At 41.7% G+C, this 24,674-nt stretch overlaps 1 protein-coding gene across 3 annotated transcripts in view; it reads right to left on the reverse strand.

Moving 5' to 3' along the window:
- P4HA3 (prolyl 4-hydroxylase subunit alpha 3) overlaps positions 1-24,674 on the reverse strand; it is a 70,129-nt gene that overhangs the window by 24,082 nt on the left and 21,373 nt on the right. For all 3 annotated transcript variants that reach the window (XM_053561289.1, XM_053561288.1, XM_053561290.1), the window contains exons 6-7: positions 23,537-23,700; positions 22,914-23,090 (exon numbers count right to left, since the gene is read on the reverse strand). In XM_053561289.1, coding sequence (XP_053417264.1) covers positions 22,914-23,090; positions 23,537-23,700 — 341 coding nt within the window. The remainder of the gene's footprint in view (positions 1-22,913; positions 23,091-23,536; positions 23,701-24,674) is intronic.

The following is a 24,674-nucleotide window of genomic DNA, read 5'->3' on the forward strand; positions in this document are numbered from 1 at the left end:
CCCAGCCTCCATCAAGTGCCTGAGGTTGTCAGGCCTCACTTCCCCCTGCTGGATAGTGGCAGAGAGCAGCAGCCTGGCTGAGGAGAAATATATCTCCCTGTCATTCAGGCGGGTGCAAACCCCTGGAGTATCGGCTCATTGGAGGCAACTGGGTCACAAGCCTGCAGGGTTATCAGTGACTGGGTGTGACAGAGGTGCAAGGTGGGGAAGGAGGTATCAACCTTCCCATACTAATCTATTTCCTGGGTGGGTCTTCCTGACCACACGGACACTGGAGCAAGTCACATTTGAGCTGTCAGCAGACCCCTGCAATCTAGTTGCCAGAGACCTTTGAAACTCTCCCACCTGAGACAGACGGTGACTGAGATTATTTATTTGGACCTCTTGAACAGGGCAAATCGCCCAAGGACTATCCAAGTGGTAACCTGGGTGTGTGGTTGTAGGAAGGCTTGATTTTCCTTTTCCAATTGTTGCCTGTGGGGGCCGGGTGACATAATTGCTAGTATTTCTCCACAGCTGAGACTTCAACCCAGAGTAACTGATTCACAAGGGTTGGACAGAGACCAGCTGAAAACAAGGCAGAACCGCTTAGCCCCACCACACCAAGCAGGTCCCCAGTTTCTCAGGCTGTAGTACTGTACGGATCCTTGGCAAAGCTCCAGGGGAATTTTCCAGACATGCCAAGAGATTCTAAAATTCAGATAGCAGACAGTTTCAGAACCCCAGCACAACTCAAACGGAATAAGACCTCCCCTAGGCACATTATAATTAACTTCACTAAAGTTAATATGAAGGAGAAAATTCTGAAAGCAGCCAGAAGTAAGAAAACCATAACCTACAAAGGGAAGAATATTAGAATGACTGCAGATCTCTCTGCTGAAAACTTTCAAGCCAGAAGAGTGTGGTCATCGACTTTAATGTCCCAAAGCAAAATCTCCCCAGATCCTGCATCCAGCTAAACCGAGTTTCATTTATGATGGAGAAATTAAATACTTCAATGACATTCATAGGTTGAAGAAATTTGCCATAACCAAACCAGCTCCTCAGGATATTCTCAGACCTATCCTCCATAATAACCAGCACAATCCTCTACCACAAAGTAAACTCACTCAGAAACTATTGATCAAACTCCAACTTCCACAGTGGCGAAAGGATTAAAAAGTCCAGTGGACTTTCAAAAAACTTGATATCCAACATTTTACCAGGCTTATCAATATTCTCCATTAATGTGAATGGCAAAACTGTCCTCTAAAGAGGCACAGGTTGGCTGACTGGTTACAAAAATTCAGGCCAGATATTTTCTGCATACAAGAATCTCACCTTACCGTAAAAGATAAATATAGGGCTGCGCCTGTGGCTCAGTCGGTGGGGCGCTGGCCCCATATACCAAGGGTGGCGGGTTCAAGCCCGGCCCCGGCTGAACTGCAACCAAAAAAAAAAAAAAAAAGATAAATATAGACTCAGGGTGAAAGAATGGTCGCCCATATTTCAGGCAAAAGGAAATCAGAAAAAAGCAGGTGTTGCAATTGTATTTGTAGATACAATAGGCTTTAAACCAACAAAAGTAAGGAAGGATAAGAATGGTCACTTCATATTTGTTAAGGGTAATACTCAATATGATGAGATTTCAATTATTAATATTTATGCACCCAACCAGAAAGCACCTCAATTTATAAGAGAAACTCTAACAGACATGAGCACCTTGATGTCCTCCAGCTCCATAATAGAGATTTTAACACTCCTTTGGCAGTGTTGGATAGATCCTCCAAGAAGAAGCTGAGCAAAGACATTTTAGATTTAAACCTAACCATCCAACATTTGGATTTAGCAGACATCCACAGAACATTTCATCCCAACAAAACTGAATACACATACTTCTCATCAGCCCACGGAACATACTCCAAAATCGATCACATCTTAGGTCACAAGTCTAACCTCAGTAAATCTAAAGGAATAGATTATTATTACTTGAATCTTCTCGGACCACCTTGGAATAAAAGTCGAACTCAGTAACAACAGGAATCTGCATACTCATACAAAAACATGGAAGTTAAATAACCTTATGCTGAATGATAGCTGTGTATTAGATGAGATTAAGAAGGAAATTGCCAAATTTCTGGAACAAAACAACAATGAAGACATGAATTATTAGAACCACTGGGATACCACAAAGGCAGTCCTAAGAGGGAAATTTATAGCACTGTAAGTCTTCCTCAAGAGAATGGAAAGAGAGGAAGTTAATAAATAATGGGACATCTCAAGCAACTGGAAAAGGAAGAACATTCCAACCCCAAACCCAGTAGAAAAAAAGAAATAACCAAAATTAGAGCAGAATTAAATGAAATTTAAAACAAAAGAATTATATAACAGATCAATAAATCAAAAAGTTGTTATTTTGAAAAGATCAATAAAATAGATAAACCTTTGGCTAACCTAACCAGGAAAAAAGAGTAAAATCTCTAATTTCATCAATCAGAAATGACAAAGACGAAATAACAACAGACTCCTCAGAAATGAAAAAAATCCTTAATGAATATTACAAGAAACTTTATTCTCAGAAATGTGAAAATCTGAAGGAAATTGACCAATACTTAGTGGAAGCAAGTCACCTTCCAAGACTTAGCCAGAATCAAGAGGAAATGTTGAACAGGCCTATATCAAGTTCTGAAATAGCATCAAGCATACAAAATCTCCCTAAAAAGAAAAGCCCAGGACCAGATGGCTTCACGTCAGAATTCTACCAAACCTTTAAAGAGGAACTAGTACCTATATTACTCAACATGTTCCAAAATATAGAAAAAGAAGGAAGGCTACCCAACACGTTCTATGAAGCAAACATCACCCTGATCCCCAAACCAGGAAAAGACCCAACAAGAAAAGAAAATTATAGACCAATATCACTAATGAATATAGATGCAAAAATAGTCAACAAGATCCTAACAAACAGAATCCAGCAACACATCAAACAAATTATATATCATGACCAAGTCGGTTTTATCCCAGGGTCTCAAGGCTGGTTCAATATACATAAATCTATAAATATAATTCAGCACATAAACAAATTAAAAAACAAAGACTATATGATTCTCTCAATTGATGCAGAAAAACCTTTTGATAATATCCAGCATCCCTTCATGATCAGAACACTTAAGAAAATTGGTATAGAAGGGACATTTCTTAAACTGATAGAGGCCATCTACAGCAAACCCATAGCCAATATCGTATTGAATGGAGTTAAATTGAAATCATTTTCACTCAACCAGGCAAGGTTGCCCATTGTGTCCACTGCTTTTTATCATTGTAATGGAAGTTTTAGCCATTGCAATTAGGGAAGAAAAGCCGATCAAGGGTATCCATACAGGGTCAGAAGAGATCAAACTTTCACTCTTCGCAGGTGATATGATTGTACATCTGGAAAACACCAGGGATTCTACTACAAAACTCTTAGAAGTGATCAAGGAATACAGCTGTGTCTCAGGTTACAAAATCAACATCCATAAATCAGTAGCCTTTATATATACCAATAGTAGTCAAGCTGAAAAAACAGTCAAGGACTCTATTCTGTTCACAGTAGTGCCAAAGAAGATGACATATGTGGGAGTTTATCTAACAAAGGACGTGAAAGATCTCTATAAAGAGAACAATGAAACTCTAAGAAAAGAAATAGTTGAAATTGTTAACAAATGGAAAAACATACCATGCTCATGGCTGGGAAGAATCAACATTGTTAAAATGTCCATACTACCCAAAGCAATATACAATTTTAATGCAATCCCTATTAAAGCTCCACTGTCATACTTTAAAGATCTTGAAAAAATAATAGGAAGGAGGCGGAGCATGATGGCGGACAGGACAGACGTGTAGCCCACCTCTCCCAAGCCACCAGGTGAGAGGAAAGGCGTCTGGACCTTCCCTGTGTGTGGATTATTGGAGTGGACAGACAGCTGGAGACACCCAGCGAACTGGCGGTTTGCTATATATGGGGGGTAATTTACAATCACAGACTCTGTTGTAGAGATTCTTCCCTGCTTGGCCGAGCTGGCCAGCAGGCCCCTCCCCTACGGAGGTCAGCAGCTTGTAAATGCTGACAAAATCCAATTGACAAATAATTAATCCTGAACTGAGGGAGGCATCCGAAAGGACAGCCACTCAAAACCACAGGGAGCTGGGCAAACTGTTGGACAATTGAAGGGAAGGGATCCTGCCCTGGAAACAGACATTTTGAACTACCCAAAAGGGCGGGCACCTTTCCCCCAGGTGTTGGAGGGGGCTGGCGGTTCAGGCTGTGCAGCGAACTGGCGGACGCCCATCCAAAACTCTGAACCATAAAACTCAGAATAAATCCCCCAAGCGCTCCAACCACGGGAACGGCTTGAAGCCTAGGACCCGGCTTTGGCTTCAGCCGCGAAGCTACTGAAGCCGTGGACCGGCTTTGTCTTCTGAAGCCCCGGGAACCAGCTACAGGAGATACCGCGCGAACTCAACACCACTCCCCTTATGGCCGATTGCAGTCGCCAGTTTGCGGGGGAACTTGGGAACAGAGTGGAGGGACTTAGGAAGCGTGGACACCTGCACTGAGTGGGAAGGTCGGTCGCAAGTGCTGTCTGGAAAAGAACAGCCGAGGTTGCACAATTCTTAGGCGACAAACTTTTACGGAAACTCCAAAATGGCGATTGGCCATGGAAGGTGGTTACCATGGTAATGGTATAAACTGTAAACCAGGTATAAGTCTCGAAACCACTCACAGCGCCACCTGGTGTCCAGAAAGTATATTGCAGTATGAATATATTCGTAGGAAAGTAGATCCCTACAGCAGACATATAGATATTTATAGGTATATTTCTACCACAAGAATATTTTTGCAGTTGGTGCCTTTTTTTTGCTTTGTTTTCGTGTTTTTTTTTTTTTTTTGCTGTTGTTTTCTTTTTGTCTGATTTTTCCTCACCATTTTCTTAGAGGAGATTTCGATAATTTTTTATTATTACATTTTATATAGACATATTTTTTATTTCTGTGTCTTCTAATTTTAATTTCTTCTTTCTTCACACTTAACATTCCTTCTAACACCACTTTTTTCTCTCTTTTTTTTCCTTTCTTTCAATTATTTTACGATTATCACTATTTTTATTGCAGTTGTTCTTATATTGCTGTTGTCGTGGCTATTGCTTGTATGTTTATGTGTTTCCGTCTGTCTCTGTATCTATGGGCCCATGTGCCTGGTAACCTTTGTATCTGTTTATTTGTTCATTTGGTCTCAATGAGCTTGGTGTTACGACTTGCAACCCTGAGCTCCTAACACACCCCTCCACTCTCACTCCGTGATCTGGAGACCTGCCCCCTCAGGAGTCCAGATTCTTGGGTGAATTCTCAAGAGGTGTAGACAGGACCCGGACTGCAGCTGGCCAGTGCTGACTCTGTAGCAAAGGAGCGAGAAGACAACAGTCGGCGGAGAGGGAATTACACTGGAGCGGTGGTGCCCCGAGGTGCAGAGCAACAGCCGTCTTCAACAATAACAAGGCCCACCCCCAGATATCCCATAGCCTCTCTTCCTGTCTTCCTGGGCAACCAGATGAGGCCGAGCATCTTCTCAGATGGCAACCACCATGGAACAGACCTGGGACTGAAACACAGGCCCTGTGAGTAAAGGGTTTTCCTGAGACGGTACTGACCTGGGTGGAACACGGGGAGTAGAAAACACACCCACAGAGCCAGGAAACTCCTAGGGTGGGGCTGATCCAGAGAACCGCTCTACTGAGCCTGAGACGCACCTGGCCCTTAGGGGATCACCAGCCTATAGACAAAGAAGGCCAAGAGGCTACAGCCAACAACTGATCGTGCTGCGAATACAAACCCGCAGGACTAAAGAAAGGGCCTGAGACACAGGTTCTGGGAACTCAAATCAGCCTCTCCTCTGCAGAGGAATCTGGCAAGGTCACAAACAAACTCCCACAGGGTTGTTCCCTTCACCCAGTAACATAAATTAAGGGTGGGGCTGGAACTGAGTGAACACCTCCAGCCTCCATCAAGTGCCCGAGGTTGACAGGCCACACCACTCCCTGCTGGATAAAGACAGAGAATAGCAGCCTAGTCGAGCAGACACAGACTACCCTGTGACTTAGGCAGGTGCAAACCCCTGGAGTATCTGCTTACTGCAGACAACTGACTGGGTCACAGTCCTGTGGGGCTAGCAGCGACTGGGTGTGACAGAGCTGCAAGGTGGGGAAGGAGGCATAAATCTTCCTAGACTCATCTATTTACTGGTGGCTCTTCCTGACTCCACACAGCACTGGAGCAAGCCATTTTAGAGCAGTCACCAGACCCCTGTGATCCAGTTCCCAGGGACCTCTTGAACTCTCCCACCCGAGGCAGCTGCTGACTGAGACAATTGACTTGGACCTTTTGAACTGAGTCACTCACCTGGGGACTATCCAGGTGGTGCCCTGGGTATGTGGTTGTAGGAAGGTTTGATTTTCCTTTTCCATTTGTTGCCTGTGGTGGGTGGGGTGACTTCATTGCTGGTATTTCTCCACAGCTGAGACTTCAACCCAGAGTAACTGTTTCACTAGGGTCACATAGAAACCAGCTGAAAACAAGTCAGAACCACTTAGCCCCTCTACACCAAACAGGGCCCCAGTTTCTCAGGCCACAGCACTGTACGGGTCCTCGACAAAACACCAGAGGAAAATCAAAGGGAGTAAAACAATCCTGGGGCGGAATCAGCGGAAAAACTCTGGTAACATGAATAACCAAAATAGATCAACCCCCCCAAGGAAAGATACGGCAGATGTAATTGAAGATCCCATTCACAAACAACTGGCTGAGATGTCAGAAATCGAATTCAGAATTTGGATGGCAAACAAGATTAACAAAATGGAATTAGGAATTCATGGAGAAATTCAAAAGCTGTCTCAAGAATTTAACGAATTTAAAGACAAAACCACGAAAGACTTAGACACACTGAAACAAGAATTTGCAGCCCTCAAAGATATGAAAAATACAGTAGAATCCCTTAGCAACAGAATGGACCAAGCAGAAGAAAGGATCTCTGACATCGAAGATAAAGCCTTCGAACGCTCCCAAACTCTTAAAGAGGAAGAGAAATGGAGAGCAAAAATGGATCACTCACTCAGAGAGCTCTGGGATAACTCGAAGAAGGCAAATATCCGTCTCATAGGAATTCCTGAAACAGATGAAGTGGTCTCACTGGGCGCAGAGGCCCTTCTGCATGAAATTATGAAAGAGAATTTTCCAGACATGCCTAGAGAAACTGAAATTCAGATAGCAGATAGCTTCAGAACCCCAGCATGACTCAACCCCAATAAGACATCCCCCAGGCATATCATAATTAACTTCACTAAAGTTAATATGAAAGAGAAAATTCTCAAAGCGGCCAGGCGAAACAAATCTATTACCTTCAAAGGGAAGAACATTAGAATCACTGCAGATCTCTCTGCTGAAACTTTTCAAGCCAGAAGAGGGTGGTCATCAACGTTTAATCTCCTCAAGCAAAATAACTTTCAACCCCGGATCTTGTACCCAGCTAAACTGAGTTTCATTTACGACGGAGAAATTAAATACTTTAATGACATACATATGCTAAAGAAATTTGCCATAACCAAACCAGCTCTTCAGGATATTCTCAGACCTATCCTCCGTAATAACCAACCCAATCCTCTACTACAAAAGTAAACTCACTCAGAAACTTCTGATCAAACTCCAACTTCCACAATGGCAAAAGGATTAAAAATGCCCCTGGACTTTCAAAAAACTCAATACCCCAAATTTCACCAAACTTATCAATACTCTCCATTAATGTGAATGGCTTAAACTGCCCTCTAAAGAGACATAGGTTAGCTGACTGGATACAAAAACTCAGGCCAGACATTTGTTGCATACAAAAGTCACATCTTAACTTAAAAGACAAATACAGACTCAGGGTGAAAGGATGGTCATCCATATTTCAGGCAAATGGTAACCAGAAAAAAGCAGGAATTGCAATTTTATTTGTGGACACAATAGGCTTTAAACCAACACAAGTAAGGAAGGACAAAAATGGTCACTTCATATTTGTTAAGGGTAAGACTCAATATGATGAGATTTCAATTATTAATATCTATGCACCCAACCAGAATGCACCTCAATTTATAAGAGAAACTCTAACAGACATGAGTAACTTGATTTCCTCCAACTCTATAATAGTCGGAGATTTTAACACTCCTTTGGCAGTGCTGGATTGATCCTCCAACAAAAAGCTGAGTAAAGAAATTCTAGATTTAAATCTAACCATCCAGCATTTAGATTTAGCTGACATCTACAGAACATTTCATCCCAACAAAACTGAATACACATACTTCTCATCAGCCCACGGAACTTACTCCAGAATTGATCACATCTTAGGTCACAAGTCTAACCTCAGCAAATTTAAAGGAATAGAAATTATTCCATGCATCTTCTCGGACCATCATGGAATAAAACTTGAGATGAGTAACAACAGGAATCTGCATACACATACAAAAACATGGAAGTTAAATAACCTTATGCTGAATGATAGCTGGGTCAGAAATGAGATCAAGAAGGAAACTGCCAAATTTCTGGAACAAAATGACAATGAAGACACGAACTATCAGAACCTCTGGGACACTGCAAAGGAGTTCTAAGAGGGAAATTTATAGCACTGCAAGCCTTCCTCAGGAGAACGGAAAGAGAGGAAGTAAGCAACTTAATGGGACATCTCAAGAGACTGGAAATGGAAGAACACTCCAACCCCAAATCCAGTAAAAGAAAAGAAATAACCAAAATCAGAGCAGAACTAAATGAAATTGAAAACAAAAGAATAATACAACAGATCAATAAATCAAAAAGCTGGTTTTTTGAAAAGGTCAACAAAATAGATAAACCTTTGGCCAACCTAATCAGGAAAAAAAGAGTAAAATCTCTAATCTCATCAATCAGAAATAACAAAGACGAAATAACAACAGACTCCTCAGAAATCCAAAAAATCCTTAATGAATATTACAAGAAACTTTACTCTCAGAAATACGAAAATCTGAAGGAAATCAACCGTTACTTGGAAGCATGTCACCTTCCAAGACTTAATCAAAAACAAGTGGAAATGTTGAACAGGCCCATATCAAGTTCAGAAATATCATCAACCATACAAAATCTCCCCAAAAAGAAAAGCCCGGGACCAGATGGTTTCACATCAGAATTCTACCAAACCTTTAAAGAGGAATTAGTACCTATACTACTCAACCTGTTCCAAAAGGTAGAAAAAGAAGGAAGACTACCCAACACATTCTATGAAGCAAACATCACCCTGATCCCCAAACCAGGAAAAGACCCAACAAGAAAAGAAAATTATAGACCAATATCACTAATGAATATAGATGCAAAAATATTCAACAAGATTCTAACAAACAGAATACAGCAACATATCAAACAAATCATACATCACGACCAAGTCGGTTTTATCCCAGGGTCTCAAGGCTGGTTCAATATACGTAAATCTATAAATGTAATCCAGCACATAAACAAATTAAAAAACAAAGACCATATCATTCTCTCAATCGATGCAGAAAAAGCTTTTGATAACATCCAACATCCATTCACGATCAGAACACTTAAGAAAATTGGTATAGAAGGGACATTTCTTAAACTGATAGAGGCCATCTACAGCAAACCCACAGCCAATATCATATTGAATGGAGTTAAATTGGAATCATTTCCACTCAGATCTGGAACCAGACAAGGCTGCCCATTGTCTCCATTGTTCTCAAACATTGTAATGGAAGTTTTAGCCACCACAATTAGGGAAGAAAAGGCGATCAAGGGTATCCACATAGGGTCAGAAGCGATCAAACTTTCACTCTTCACAGATGATATGATTGTATATCTGGAAAATACTAGGGACTCTACTACAAAACTCTTAGAAGTGATTAAGGAATACAGCAGTGTATCAGGTTACAAAATCAACATTCATAAATCGGTAGCCTTTATATATACCAACAATAGTCAAGTTGAAAAAACAATTAAGGACTCTATCCCATTCACAGTAGTGCCAAAGAAGATGAAATACTTGGGAGTTTATCTAACAAAGGACGTGAAAGATCTATATAAAGACAACTATGAAAGTCTAAGAAAAGAGATAGCTGAGAATGTTAACAAATGGAAAAATATACCATGCTCATGGTTGGGAAGAATCAACATTGTTAAAATGTCCATACTACCCAAAGCAATATATAATTTCAATGCAATCCCCATTAAAGCTCCACTGTCATACTTTAAAGATCTTGAAAAAATAATACTTCGTTTTATATGGAATCAGAAAAAACCTCGAATAGCCAAGACATTACTCAAAAATAAAAACAAAGCAGGAGGAATCATGCTACCAGACCTCAGACTATACTACAAATCGATAGTGATCAAAACAGCATGGTACTGGCACAAAAACAGAGAAATAGATGTCTGGAACAGAATAGAGAACCATCAGATGAATCCAGCTACTTACCGTTATTTAATCTTTGACAAGCCAATTAAAAACATTCAGTGGGGAAAAGATTCCCTATTTAACAAATGGTGCTGGGTGAACTGGCTGGCAACCTGTAGAAGACTGAAACTGGACCCACACCTCTCACTATTAACCAAGATAGACTCTCACTGGATTAAAGATTTAAACCTAAGACATGAAACTATAAAAATACTAGAAGACAGTGTAGGGAAAACCCTTGAAGAAATTGGGTTGGGCGAGTATTTTATGAGAAGGACCCCCCGGGCAATTGAAGCTGCTTCAAAAATACACTATTGGGACTTGATCAAACTAAAAAGCTTCTGCACAGCCAAGAACACAGTAAGTAAAGCAAGCAAACAGCCCTCAGAATGGGAGAAGATATTTGCAGGTTATGTCTCTGACAGAGGTTTAATAACCAGAATCCACAGAGAACTCAAACGCATTAGCAAGAAAAGAACAAGGGATCCCATCGCAGGCTGGGCAAGGGACTTGAAGAGAAACTTCTCTGAAGAAGACAGGCGCACGGCCTTCAGACATATGAAAAAATGCTCATCATCTTTAATCATCAGAGAAATGCAAATCAAAACTACTTTGAGATATCATCTAACTCCAGTGAGACTAGCCTATATCACAAAATCCCAAGACCAGAGATGTTGGCGTGGATGTGGAGAAAAGGGAACACTTTTGCACTGCTGGTGGGAATGCAAATTAATACATTCCTTTTGGAAAGAGATATGGAGAACACTTAGAGATCTAAAAATAGATCTGCCATTCAATCCTGTAATCCCCATACTGGGCATATACCCAGAAGACCAAAAATCACACCATAACAAAGATATTTGTATCAGAATATTTGTTGCAGCCCTATTCATAATTGCTAAGTCATGGAAAAAGCCCAAGTGCCCATCGATCCACGAATGGATTAATAAATTGTGGTATATGTACACCATGGAATATTATGCAGCCTTAAAGAAAGATGTAGACTTTACCTCTTTCATGTTCACATGGATGGAGCTGGAACATATTCTTCTTAGTAAAGTGTCTCAAGAATGGAAGAAAAAGTACCCAATGTACTCACCCTTAGTATGAAACTAATGTAGGACCTTCACATGAAAGCTATAACCCAGTTACAACCTAAGAATAGGGAGAAAGGGGAAAGGGAGGGGAGGGAGGGGGAAGGAGGGGGATTAATGGGATTACACCTGCGGTGCATCTTACAAGGGTATATGTGAATCCTAGTAAATGTGGAATGTAAAGGTCTTAGCAAAATAACTAAGAAAATGCTACAAAAGCTATGTTAACTAATGTGATGAAAATGTGTCAAACGATCTATGACCCAAGTGTATGGTGCCCCACGATCATACTAATGTACACAGCTATGGTTTAATAAAAATAAATAAATATAAAAAAAAGAAAGAAAAAATAATACTTCGGTTTATATGGAATCAGAAAAAACCTCAAATAGCCAAGACGTTACTCAGAAATAAAAACAAAGCAGGAGGGGCAGCACCTGTGGCTCAGTGAGTAGGGCGCCAGCCCCATATGCCAAGGGTGGCTGGTTCAAACCCAGCCCCGGCCAAACTGCAATAAAAAAAAAAAAATAGCCGGGCATTGTGGCGGGTGCCTGTAGTCCCAGCTGTTCGGGAGGCTGAGGCAAGAGAATCGTGTAAGCCCAAGAGTTAGAGGTTGCTGTGAGCCATGTGACGCCACAGCACTCTACCTGAGGGCGGTACAGTGAGACTCTGTCTCTACAAAAAAAAAAACAAAAAACAAAACAAAGCAGGAGGAATCATGCTACCAGACCTCAGATTATACTATAAATTGATAGTGATCAAAACAGCATGGTACTGGCACAAAAACAGACAGGTAGATGTCTGGAACAGAATAGAGAACCAAGAGATGAACAGGCTACTTACCGTTATTTGATCTTTGACAAGCCAATTAAAAACATACAGTGGAGGGCGGCGCTTGTGGCTCAGTCAGTAAGGCGCCGGCCCCATATACCGAGGGTGGCGGGTTCAAACCCAGCCCCAGCTGAACTGCAACCAAAAAAAAAAAAAATAGCCGGGCATTGTGGCAGGCACCTGTAGTCCCAGCTACTCGGGAGGCTGAGGCAAGAGAATCGCTTAAGCCCAGGAGCTGGAGGTTGCTGTGAGCTTATGATGCCATGGCACTCTACCAAGGGCCATAAAGTGAAACTCTGTCTCTACAAAAAAAAAAACAAAAAAACATACAGTGGGGAAAAGATTCCCTATTTAACAAATGGTGCTGGGTGAACTGGCAACCTGTAGAAGACTGAAACTGGACCCACATCTTTCACCATTAAGATAGACTCTCACTAGATTAAAGATTTAAACTTAAGACATGGAACTATAAAAATACTAGAAGAGCGTGTAGGGAAAACCCTTGAAGAAATCAGTTTGGGTGAATATTTTATGAGGAGGACCCCCCGGGCAATTGAAGCAGCTTCAAAAACACACTACTGCGACCTGATCAAACTAAAAAGCTTCTGCACAGCCAAGAACACAGTAAGTAAAGCAAGCAGACAGCTCTCAGAATGGGAGAAGATATTTGCAGGTTATGTCTCTGATAACGGTTTAATAACTAGAATCCACAGAGAATTCAAATGTATTAGCAAGAAAAGAAGAAGTTATCCCATCTCATGCTGGGCAAGGGACTTGAAGAGAAACTTCTCTGAAGAAGACAGGTGCACGGCCTACAGACATATGAAAAAATGCTCATCATCCTTAATCATGAGAGAAATGCAAATCAAAACTACTTTGAGAAATGCAAATCAAAACTACTATCATCTAACTCCAGTAAGATTAGCCCATATCACAAAATCCCAAGACCAGAGATGTTGGCGTGGATATGGAGAAAAGAGAACACTTCTACACTGCTGGTGGGAATGCAAATTAATATATTCCTTTTGGAAAGATGTTTGGAGAACACTTAGAGATCTAAAAATAGACCTGCCATTCAAGCCTATAATTCCTCTACTAGTTATATACCCAGAAGACCAAAAAATCTCATTATAATAAAGATATTTGTACCAGAATGTTTATTGCAGCCCAATTCATAATTGCTAAGTCATGGAAAAAGCCCAAGTGCCCATCGATCCATGAATGGATTAATAAATTGAGGTATATGTACACCATGGAATATTATGCAGCCTTAAAGAAAGATGGAGACTTTACCTCTTTCATGTTTACATGGATGGAGCTGGAACATATTCTTCTTAGTAAAGTATCTCAAGCTTTCATATGAAAGCTATAACCCAGTTATAACCTAAGAATATGGGGAAGGAGAAGAGGGAGGGGAGGGGAGGGGAGGGGGAGGATGGGCAGAGGGAGGGTGATTGGTGGGATTACACCTATGGTACATCTTACAAGAGTACATGTGAAACTTACTAAATGTAGAATATAAATGTCTTAACACAATAACTAAGAAAATACCAGGAAGGTTATGTTAACGAGTGTGATGAAAATATGTCAAATGTTCTACAAAACCAGTGTATATTGCCCCATGATTGCATTAATGTACACAGCTATGATTTAATAAAAATAAAAAAAAAATCTTGACTAGACCTATATCAATCACTGAAATAGCATCAATACAAAATCTCCAAAAAAAGAAAAGTCCGGGACCAAATGGCTTCACATCTGAGTTCTATCAAACCTTTGAAGAGGATCTAGTACCTATATTATACAATCTTTTCCAAAGCATAGAAAAAGAAGGAATACTTCCCAACATATTCTATGAAGCAAATATCACCCTGATACTCAAACCAGGACAGGATCCAACAAAGAAAGAAAATCATACACCAATAATTATAGACCAATTATAGACCAGATTAATGAATATCAATGCAAAAATATTCAATAGGATTTTAGCAAACAGAATTCAATAACATATCATAAAAATTACACACCATAATCAAGTTGGTTTTATTCCAGGGTTACAGGGTTGGTTCAACATATGCAAATCTATAAATATAATACATCACATCAATAAAATAAAAAACAAAGACCATATGATTCTCTCAATTGACACAGAAAAGCCTGTGATAATATCCAGTAAACTTTTATGATCAGAACAGTTAAGAAAACAGGCATAGAAGGAACATTTCTTAACCATCCACAGCAAACCCACAGCCAATATCGTATTGAATGTTATAAAATCGAAAACATTGCTGCTCAGATCAGGAACAAGGCAAGGATGCCCACTATCTCCACTGCTATTCAACATAGTAATGGAAGTCTTAGCCATCACAAAAGAGAAGGCGATCAAGGGTATCAAAATAGGGTCAGAGGAGATCAAACTCACTCTTTGCTGATGATATGATCCTATACCTGGAAAATCCCATGGACTCAACTCAAAACCCTTAGAAATGATCAAGGAATACAGTAGCATTTCAGGAAACAAAATCAATACTTAACAAGTCAGTAGCTTTTATATATGCCAACAATAGTGAAACCGAAAAAACAATCAAGGACTCTATTCCTTTTATAATAGTGTCAAAGAAGATGAAGTATCTGGGAATTTACCTAACAAAGGAAGGATGTGAAAGATCTCTATAAAGAGAACTATGAAACTCTGAGAAAAGAAATAGCTGAAGATGTTAACAAATGGAAAAGCATACCATGCTCATGGCTGGGAAGAATCAACATTGTTTTGTTTGTTTGTTTGTTTGTTCGTTTGTTTTGCAGTTTTTGGCCGGGGCTGGGCTTAAACCCGCCATCCCTGGTATATGGGGCCGGTGCCCTACTCCTTGAGCCACAGATGCTGCTCCCAACATTGTTAAAATGTCCATACTGCCCAAAGCAATCTACAGACTTAATGCAATCCCTATTAAAGGACCATTGTCATACCTTAAAGAACTTGAAAAAAATAGTACTTCGTTTTATATGGAATCAGAAAAAACCTCAAATAGCAAATACATTACTCAGAAATAAGAACAAATCAGAGGTATCACGTTACAAGACTTCAGGCTATACTATAAATCTACAGTGATCAAAACAGCATGGGACTGGCACAAAAACCGAGCAGTAGATTTATGGAACAGAATAGAGAATCAAGAGACGAACCCAGCTACTTATGGTCATTTGATCTTCAACAAGCCTATCATAAATAGGAAAGACTCCCTATTTAACAAATGGTGCTCCGTGAACTGGCTGGTGACCTGTAGAAGACTAAAACTGGACCCCCACCTTTCAACATTAACAAAAATTGGTTCTCACTGGATAAAAGATTTAAACTTAAGACATGAAACTATAAAAATACTAAAAGAGGGTGTGGGGAAAACACTTGAAGAAATTGGCCTGGGAGAATATTTTATGAGGAGGACCCCCCCGGGCAATTGAAGCAACACCAAAAATACATTACTGGGATCTGATCAAACTAAAAAGCTTGCACAGCCTAGAGCACAGTAAGTAAAGCGAACAGACAACCTTCAGAATGGGAGAAGATTTTGCAGTTCATGCTTCTGACAAATAACTAGATAACAAATTTTCTGATAACTAGAATCTACAAAGAACTCAAACTAATCAATAAGAAAAGAACAAATAATCCCATTTCTATGTGGGCAAGAGACTTGAACAGAAACTTCTCTGATGAAGACAGGCGCATGGCCTACAAACACATGCAAAAATGCTCATTTGTTATTCTGACAAATAACTAGATAACAAATATTCTGATAACTAGAATCTACAAAGAACTCAAACTAATCAATAAGAAAAGAACAAATAATCCCATTTCTATGTGGGCAAGAGACTTGAACAGAAACTTCTCTGATGAAGACAGGCGCATGGCCTACAAACACATGCAAAAATGCTCATCATCCTTAATCATCAGAGAAATGCAAATCAAAACCACTTTGAGATATCATCTAACTCCAGTAAGATTGGTTCACATTACAAAATCCCAAAACTATGTTGGCATGGATGCGGAGAGAAGGGAACACTTCTACACTTGTGGTGGGAATGCAAGATAACATGACCTTTTTGGAAAGAAGTTTGGAGAACACTCAAGGAACCAAAAGTATATCTACCATTCGATCCTACAATTCCTCTGCTAGGTATATACCCAGATGATCAAAAATTATTTTACAACAAATTCTTTGCACCAGAATGTTTATTGCAGCCCAATTCCTAATAGCCAAGACATGGAAACAGCCCAAGTGCCCACTGACCCATGAATGAACTAACAAATGGTGGTATATGTACACAAAGGAATACTATGCAGCCATAAAGAAGGATGGAGACTTCACATCTTTTATGTTTACCTGGATGGAGCTGGAACATATTCTTCTTAGTAAAGTATCTCAAGAATGGAAAAAAAGTATCCAATGTACACAATACTACTATGAAATCAATATATAACCACCTACACACTCTTATGAATGGCAAAACATAACTATAGTCCAGAAAGTAGAAGGGAAGAGGAGAGAGAGGGGAGTGGAGAGGGGATATGGGAGAAGGGAGAGCATTTGGGGGGACCTTACCTAATGTGCATGATGCAATGGTATATTTCAAAACTATTAAGAAATTAGTATAATTGTGATGGATGTGTGTTCAATGTAAGCATTTCACCTTGTATATCAAAGCAGTACCCTGAACCCCATATATGCATCAATATACAAAGTTATGATTTAATAAAAAATAATTATTATTATCATTTTTTTTTATTTTATTTATTTTTTTGAGACAGAGTCTCACTCTGTTGCCCAGGCTAGAGTAACATGGCCTCAGCCTAGCTCACAGCAACCTCAAATGCCTGGGCTCAAGTGATCCTCCTACCTCAGCCTCCCCAGTAGCTGGGACTATAGGTGCCTGCCACCACACCTAGCTAGTTTTTGTTGTTGCTGTTGTTGTTTTAGAAGAGATTGGGTCTCGCTCTGGCTCAGACTGGTCTCGAACTCCTGAGCTCAAGTGATCCTCTGCCTTGGCTTCCCAGATAAATTATTTTTAAATACTTAGTAAAATGCCTCCTAATTGCAAAGTCCCTGTCCTGGAGACAGAAAGATACATATTTATTTACATAAGGGGTGTCTACTTCTACCTCTACAATCAGAATGTCAGCTCTATGAAGGCAAAAAGCTGGTCTTTTTTTCAGCACTGTATCCTCAGGGTCCAGAGAGGGCCTGACAAGGAGCAGGGGCTCAGTACTGGTTAGATGGACAAGTGAATGAATGAAACCAGGCCCTGCACCTGACCAGCCTAGTGCCTCCCAGGAAGGCAGAGCAGTGCCCAGGCCAATGAATTACACAAGACAAAAACATTTTCCCTCCTCTGAGGTTTCTATAATGTCATTGTTCCTGCTGCTAAAACAGGTTACAATGTTGGAAAAGCCTTTTCCTCCCCTTGGATCATCTATGAAATGCAGTACATGAACAACATTTTCTTGGGAGTTCCTCTCAGTCTATGGCTCTACAACATTAGGACGTGGGAAAGCAGAAGGGGCCTGATATACATCACCAATCACCCTGGCATCCTCTCCCCAGCCACTCAGTTCATACTCTTTTGTTTTTATAGGGAAAAAAATCAATGGTTTAAAAAAAAACAACCCTAGGGGAATCCCTTCTCCCCCATTTAAGGAGCCACCTTGTACTTCATTTCTTTAGTAATCATTTCTTCTTCTTCTTATTATTATTTTAGAGACAGAGTCTTACTTTGTCACTCTCGGTAGAGTGCTCAGGTATCACAGCTCACAGCAACCTCCAGCTCTTGGCCTTAGGTGATTCTCTTGCCTCAGCCTAATAATCGTTTATTGTAGGAGGTAAGAAATTGGAATCATATGAAGGTGGAAAGTGGAAAAATAGATAATAGAGATGAGGCAGGAAGGGAAGGATGGAGCACAGGGGGTACAAATATATAGTAAGATAGAAGGAAAAATTCAGTGTTTGATGCCAGCGTAGGGGGACTACAGCAGAACTGTACTTGGAGGACAGATTCTGACTTGATCATTATGCATTATACGCATGTCACAACATTTCTCAAGTACCCCTATATCTGTCCAAATAAAAGTAAATAAATAATTATTTGTTGTCCACACACAAGTCATTTGCGTTTTAGAACAAATATTTATTGGTTGTTCTCTGTGCCTAGCACTGTACTAGGAATTGGACAAATAATATGTTAAGCCAATGTCCCTGCCCCTGAGTCATCTCATGGGGCCATCATGGGAAGTACAGAGTGCTATGGAAACATAGAGAGGGAAATCTGGCCCATTCTCATGAACGTCAGGAAGCCTCCCAGGATGGCCACAAGACAAACTAGAATCTATAGGTCAAGGGCAGACAGGAGTATGTGGCCAGAGTGTAGAGTGAGAGGGGGCAGTAGGGCAGAAGGTTGGCAGCAGCCACAGAGGTCTGTAAACATTTGAGGGTGAAAGTGGACCCATAGAGTGGTGCCTGTGTCTCAAAGCAGTAGGGCGCTGGCCCCACATGTCGGAGGTGGTGGGTTCAAACCCAGCCCTGGCCAAAAAACTGCAAAAAAAAAAAAAAAAAAGAAAGTGGACCCATAAAAAAGTTTAACCAAGGGCTTGACCATGGTCAGACCTGACCTTCTAAAGATGACTCTGACTGCAAAAAGCAGAACTCAGGCAAAGTGTTTCAAGGACAACACATGATGTCCGCTAGCTTACAATCTAGTTGGCGGGACAGGATGCTAACCCATAAAACTGTCAGGGATGGTTACTTGTTCCAAAAACTGGATGACTTATACGTGGACAATAAAAGATTATTTATTTAGGGCGGCGCCTGTGGCTCAGTGAGTAGGGCGCCGGCCCCATATGCCGAGGGTGGCGGGTTCAGGCCCAGCCCCGGCCAAGTTTGCAACAACAAAAAAATAGCCGGGTGTTGTGGCAGGCGCCTGTAGTCCCAGCTACTCGGGAGGCTGAGGCAAGAGAATCGCTTAAGCCCAGGAGTTGGAGATTGCTGTGAGCTGTGTGAGGCCATGGCACTCTACCGAGGGCCATAAAGTGAGACTCTGTCTCTACAAAAAAATAAAAATAAAAAAAAAAAAAAAGATTATTTATTTATTTTTATTTGTACAGAGGGTACATGTGAAATTTTGTTACATGTGTATAATGTGTAATGATCAAATCAGACTCTTTAGGGTGTCCGTCATCCAGCTGAGTTTCTTCAAGGTCGGGAGGATGTAGGGGGAGGGAGAAGTGATGAGGGAACGTGCTCTAAGAAAGAGACAGTGAATAGGAAGCAGATAAACTCAGCACAAGTCACTGAGATGTCTGCCCACGGGGAAGCCACCACCACAGCTGATTCCTGGGAGAGCCACAGACCAGGCATCAGCAGCCCAGCAAGACACATCTGGGGAGGGGAGTGCGGCAAGGTCCCTGCATGCCAGACAGATGACCTAGCCTTGAATGAGTAAATAAATATCTCAGGGTGGGCCACTTGTCCCGTCACCATGGCAACATGCCCATTCTAAGGAAAAAGCAGCTGGTGGCCAAATGCTACTACTGCTAGCTCCCTGAGAGGCTGAACCTATTGAAAACACATTGTTCCAATTTACCAGTGAAGCTTAATCATCTCAAAAACCTATACAAAGACTCTAGACTTGCCTGGAGGGGTCTTTAGGTGAAATGACAGTTGCTGCTCTTCTCTCTCTGATCCATGTCTCTGCCATCAGAGTCTTCCTTTAAACCACAGAGCTGATCATCCACTCTCCTGGTGAAAGCTGTCCAGCAGCTCTCCTACTGCCTACACAGTAAAATCCAAACTGCCCAGTACGACACTCCCAGCATCTGCTAATGGTGCCTCACAGTCAGCCCTCATCTCCTATCGCTTCCCACCCGCCCTACTCCACCCCTGTCTCTTGCACACTTCAGTGACCAAGCTCTCCGCATACGTGTGTATCAGGCCCTTGTACATATTGCTTTGTGTCCTGCAATACCCTTTGCCAAATGTCACCTCCACAGGGAAGCCTTCCCTGATTCTTTCTCTCCTCCCCATCTGCCTTTTCTACAGAGGAAGACTCACTTTTTTATGTGACCACAGCACAACTCCCTGCACACATGACAGTATGTATCACAGTATTTTGTAGGCTGGGTGCAGTGGCTCACGTCTGTAATCCTAATACTGGGAGGCCAACGTGGGCCAGGGCTTTATCTTTGCTTATCTTTTTAATTATTATGGAATGGCTGAGCTCAGGAGTCCGAGACCAGCCTGAGCAAGAGTGAGACTCTGTCTCTACTAAAAATAGAAAAACTAGCCGGCATTGTGGCAGGCACCTGTAATCCCAGCTACTTGGGAGGCTGAGGCAAAAGGATCGCTCGAGCCCAGGAGTTTGAGGCTGCTGTGAGCTATGACACCATGGCACTCTACCCAGGCTGATGGAGTGAAATTCTGTCTCCAAAAAATAAATAAACAAATAAAACATAGTTTGTTAGAAAGATTTGTTTGGGCTTGGTGCCTATAGCTCAAGCAGCTAAAGCACTAGCCACATACACTAGAGCTGGCGGGTTCAAATCCAGCCCAGGCCTGCCAAAACAACAATGACAACTACAACCAAAAAATAACTGGGCATTGTGGCAGGCACCTGTAGTCCCAGCTACTTGGGAGGCTGAGGCAAGAGAATCGCTTAAGCCCAGAAGCTGGAGGTTGCTGTGAGCTGTGATGCCATGTCATTCTACTCAGGGTGACAGCTTGAGGCTCTGTCTCAAAAAAAGAAAAAATGAAAGATCTCTTTGTCCTCATTATGCAGTAAGCTCCCAAAAGGAAAGGACCAATACCTCATCTCAACGTAAAGCCCAGCACTCAGGGCAGGGCCTGGCACACAGTGGGCTCGGCTCTGTTGATGACTGACTAATGGCTGCCTGAGTAAACTGCACGTATTAAGGATGTGATGTCTGGTTTGACATAAATAATTCTGAGGTAGTATCAGTGTACCATCTTTAAACAGACAACACATTTATAGACGTTAGGAAGACTGCATAATTTTTCTAAATATTTACCACACTTCCTAAGGGGAGGTTAAAGGCCCCCTTCCCACAGGCATCAAGCTTGGCTCAGTAATTTGCAGTAGCTTCCCTGTGGAAGAACCACCAGGCGTATCCAATCCTTTTTTTTTCCTGCTGCGCATTGGAAGTAGAGTTGTCTTGGGCCACACAGTAAAAACTGTGTGAAAAACTGATCAGCAAAAACAAAAAAAACAAAAAACAAACAAACCTCCATGTATAACTTTTGCAAAATCCAACACCACATATAAGCAAGACAGGCCTCAAATAATCTGCATGCAGCCCATGGCCTGCAGGTTGGACACCCCTGAATGGATTCCCTGTTGACCACAGTGGCAGCCAAATGCTTTGCTTTGACCAGCAAAACATGGGTGGAAGTAACATCTGACCCTTCCACACAGAAGCCTGATGAGCCAGTTTGTGTTTGCCATCTCTGCCTTTCTCCTTTCCCATGAGCCTGGCAATGTCCTACATAAGAGGCTGCTGTCAGGTTGGGTCCCAGAGTGTGGAGCAGAGCTGCAGCCAGCCCAAGACAGACAAGTAATGAGAGAAAAAATTAAACCTTTACTGTTGCTGTCTCTGAGATTTGGGGCTGCTTGTTACTGAGCATAACATAGTCTTAAGTTAACATCAGAGTGCCAATCAATGTACCTCTAAGTTTCAGTCGTGGCTCTCGTGATCATGACCTTAATGAAGTCCCTGCCCAGTTTCCCAAATCTGGGCCTCAGTTTCCTCTTTAGCAAAATAACAAAGTTGAACTTTACATTCTAACTCTGAAATATGGTTTAGGATTTCACTCCTTGACCCTGTCAACTCACACTTTCTTCCTTTTTTCTTTCTAATTATGAGGAACAGTTGACATTTTTGAAAGTTTCTTTTTTTTTTTTTTTATTAAATCATAGCTGTGTACATTAATGCAATCATGGGGCACCATACACTGGTTTTATAGACCGTTTGACACATTTTCATCACACTGGTTAACATAGCCTTCCTGGCATTTTCTTAGTTATTGTGTTAAGACATTTACATTCTACATTTACTAAGGAAAGTTTCTTTTATATTTTTATTTTTTTAGGTTAAATTTACACATAATGATATGCGTAAATACGTCTCAAGAGGACCGTCTGCTGACTTTTGACAAATGCACACAGCTGTGTATATCATGTCCTTAACAAGGTATTAAGAGCACATTTTCAACACCCCAGAAAATTCCTTTGTACCTCATTCCCAGTTAATCCTTTCCCTTCCAGAGACAATCACTATTGTGATGTTTTTCCCACCATGGATTAGTTTTATGGAATGGTTGGCCTTTTGAGCTCCCAGACTAATGAAATGTCCAGTTTGTTGAGGTTGCCTGTTCTCACACTCCCAAACTCCAGGCACATGAAGACACATGAGGAAGTTCTTGGCAGGCTTTGGGGACACTCACCCACGGTTCTGCAAGCTCCCTAATTTTCTGAGCCTCCAAGTCACTGACAAAGTCATGGTAGAGAGCAACAAAGGGCTCCAAGTGGATGACCTCTTTCCGGATGGGCTGGAGCAACAGGTAGGGGCTGGAATTTGTCTCATAGGAGCAGTAGAGGCTGGGGATCTGGTAGTGAGTGGGCTGTAAGGGAAGACTAGAGTCTGTGGAAAAGAAGGATCTAGGAGCAGAAATCTTAGGGCAGTGGTTCTCAACCTTCCTAATGCCGTGACCCTTTAATACAGTTCCTCATGTTGTGGTGACCCCCAACCATAAAATTACTTTTGTTGCTACTTTATAACTGTAGTTTTGCTACTGTTATGAATCGTAATGAAAATATCTGATATGCAGGATGTATTTACGTGACCCCTGTGAAAGGGTCGTTCGACCCCCAAAGGGGTCTCGACCTACAGGTTGAGAACTGCTGCCTTAGGGGAACCACTGGCATAAAACAACTGGAATACAGGAGACACAGAATGTGGTCACTCTGATGCTGCCCAGCTGCCCTTTCCCCTCACATGGTCCCAGTACTAGCTTCTTGCTCTCTAGCCAAGCCTTTCCCCCTTTTATCTTTCCCTGACAGATCCTACCTGAGAACCCAGGGTCTGACATAACGCCTCGTAGGCGTCTCTGGTCTGTAGGTGGGGTACGTTGGGCCTCTGCATGACAGTCTTGGCTACTGCCTGGTTGGGGCTCTCTGCCAAGAGCTTCTCATATTTCAAGACATTCCTGGCCATCCTCTTATTATCAGGGCCTGAGAGAAATCAGAGCAGGAATAATATAGATTAACCAATACTGGCCCCAGGGAGTGCTATCCAGGTTTCCTACACCTTCACTGCTGTGCAGAACAGGTAACTGGACCCCCGAATAACTCCTCGTGTTAATGCACAGGAGGACCTAAGGTCCTTGCTCTGGAGAGTACCTGGTGTTCAAAAAAGACTGACTTGGGCCTGGCAAATCTGAAGGCGCAGAAGGCTTTGGGGAGGAACATGATACTTAATACTCTTCAGCCAAGGGATCATGAGGACGGCTGATCTAGGATAGTGATGGTCAGTTTTATGTATAGAGAAGAAAGAGCTTCATTTTTGCATCCAGTCATTCATTTACCCATCCATTCAATAAATCTTTGATGAACATCTACTATGCACCAGATACTGTGCTAGAGGCTGACCTCCCAGAGTTTAGAGTCTAACAGAGAAAGGGGCATTAAATCACCACTTACAACAAAAATGATAAGTAAGTGTAATAAAAGAGAAGCCCAGAGAGCCAAAGTGTGTTACAGAGGGACCCTGGAAAATGGAAGCTCGTTCAGTCTTGGCTCCTCTGGATCCTTCAAAATTGTAACTTGCCTAGACTCAGAGCAGAACACTATAGGATGAAAGGACTCCAGATTTTGTTTCCAACCTGGATTCCTACAGGGCCCTGGGGAAACCCAGTGAATTTCCTGTCTTGTTTGTGCCCACCGGTTTGTGCCCACTTTGGCCACAGGATGCCCCTTGGGTTGGTGACTACCCATGGCCTGCTGGCCTCTGTGCTTAATTCTCAGTGCATCTCAGAACGTGGTGCTGAACTGTTCTAATGCTCCCAAAGCATCTTTCTCTGAGGAGCCCAACGTGCTTCTAACCACAACCACCGCCTTGGTAAAGGAGGAAAGGAGGGGGCAGAAATTACCATTCTTTTTTAACAAGAGGAGAAATGAAGTTTTGGAGAATGGAAATAATAAGACCA

The sequence above is a fragment of the Nycticebus coucang genome, chromosome 14, assembly GCF_027406575.1.
Source record: "Nycticebus coucang isolate mNycCou1 chromosome 14, mNycCou1.pri, whole genome shotgun sequence".
Classification (NCBI taxonomy): domain Eukaryota; kingdom Metazoa; phylum Chordata; class Mammalia; order Primates; family Lorisidae; genus Nycticebus; species Nycticebus coucang.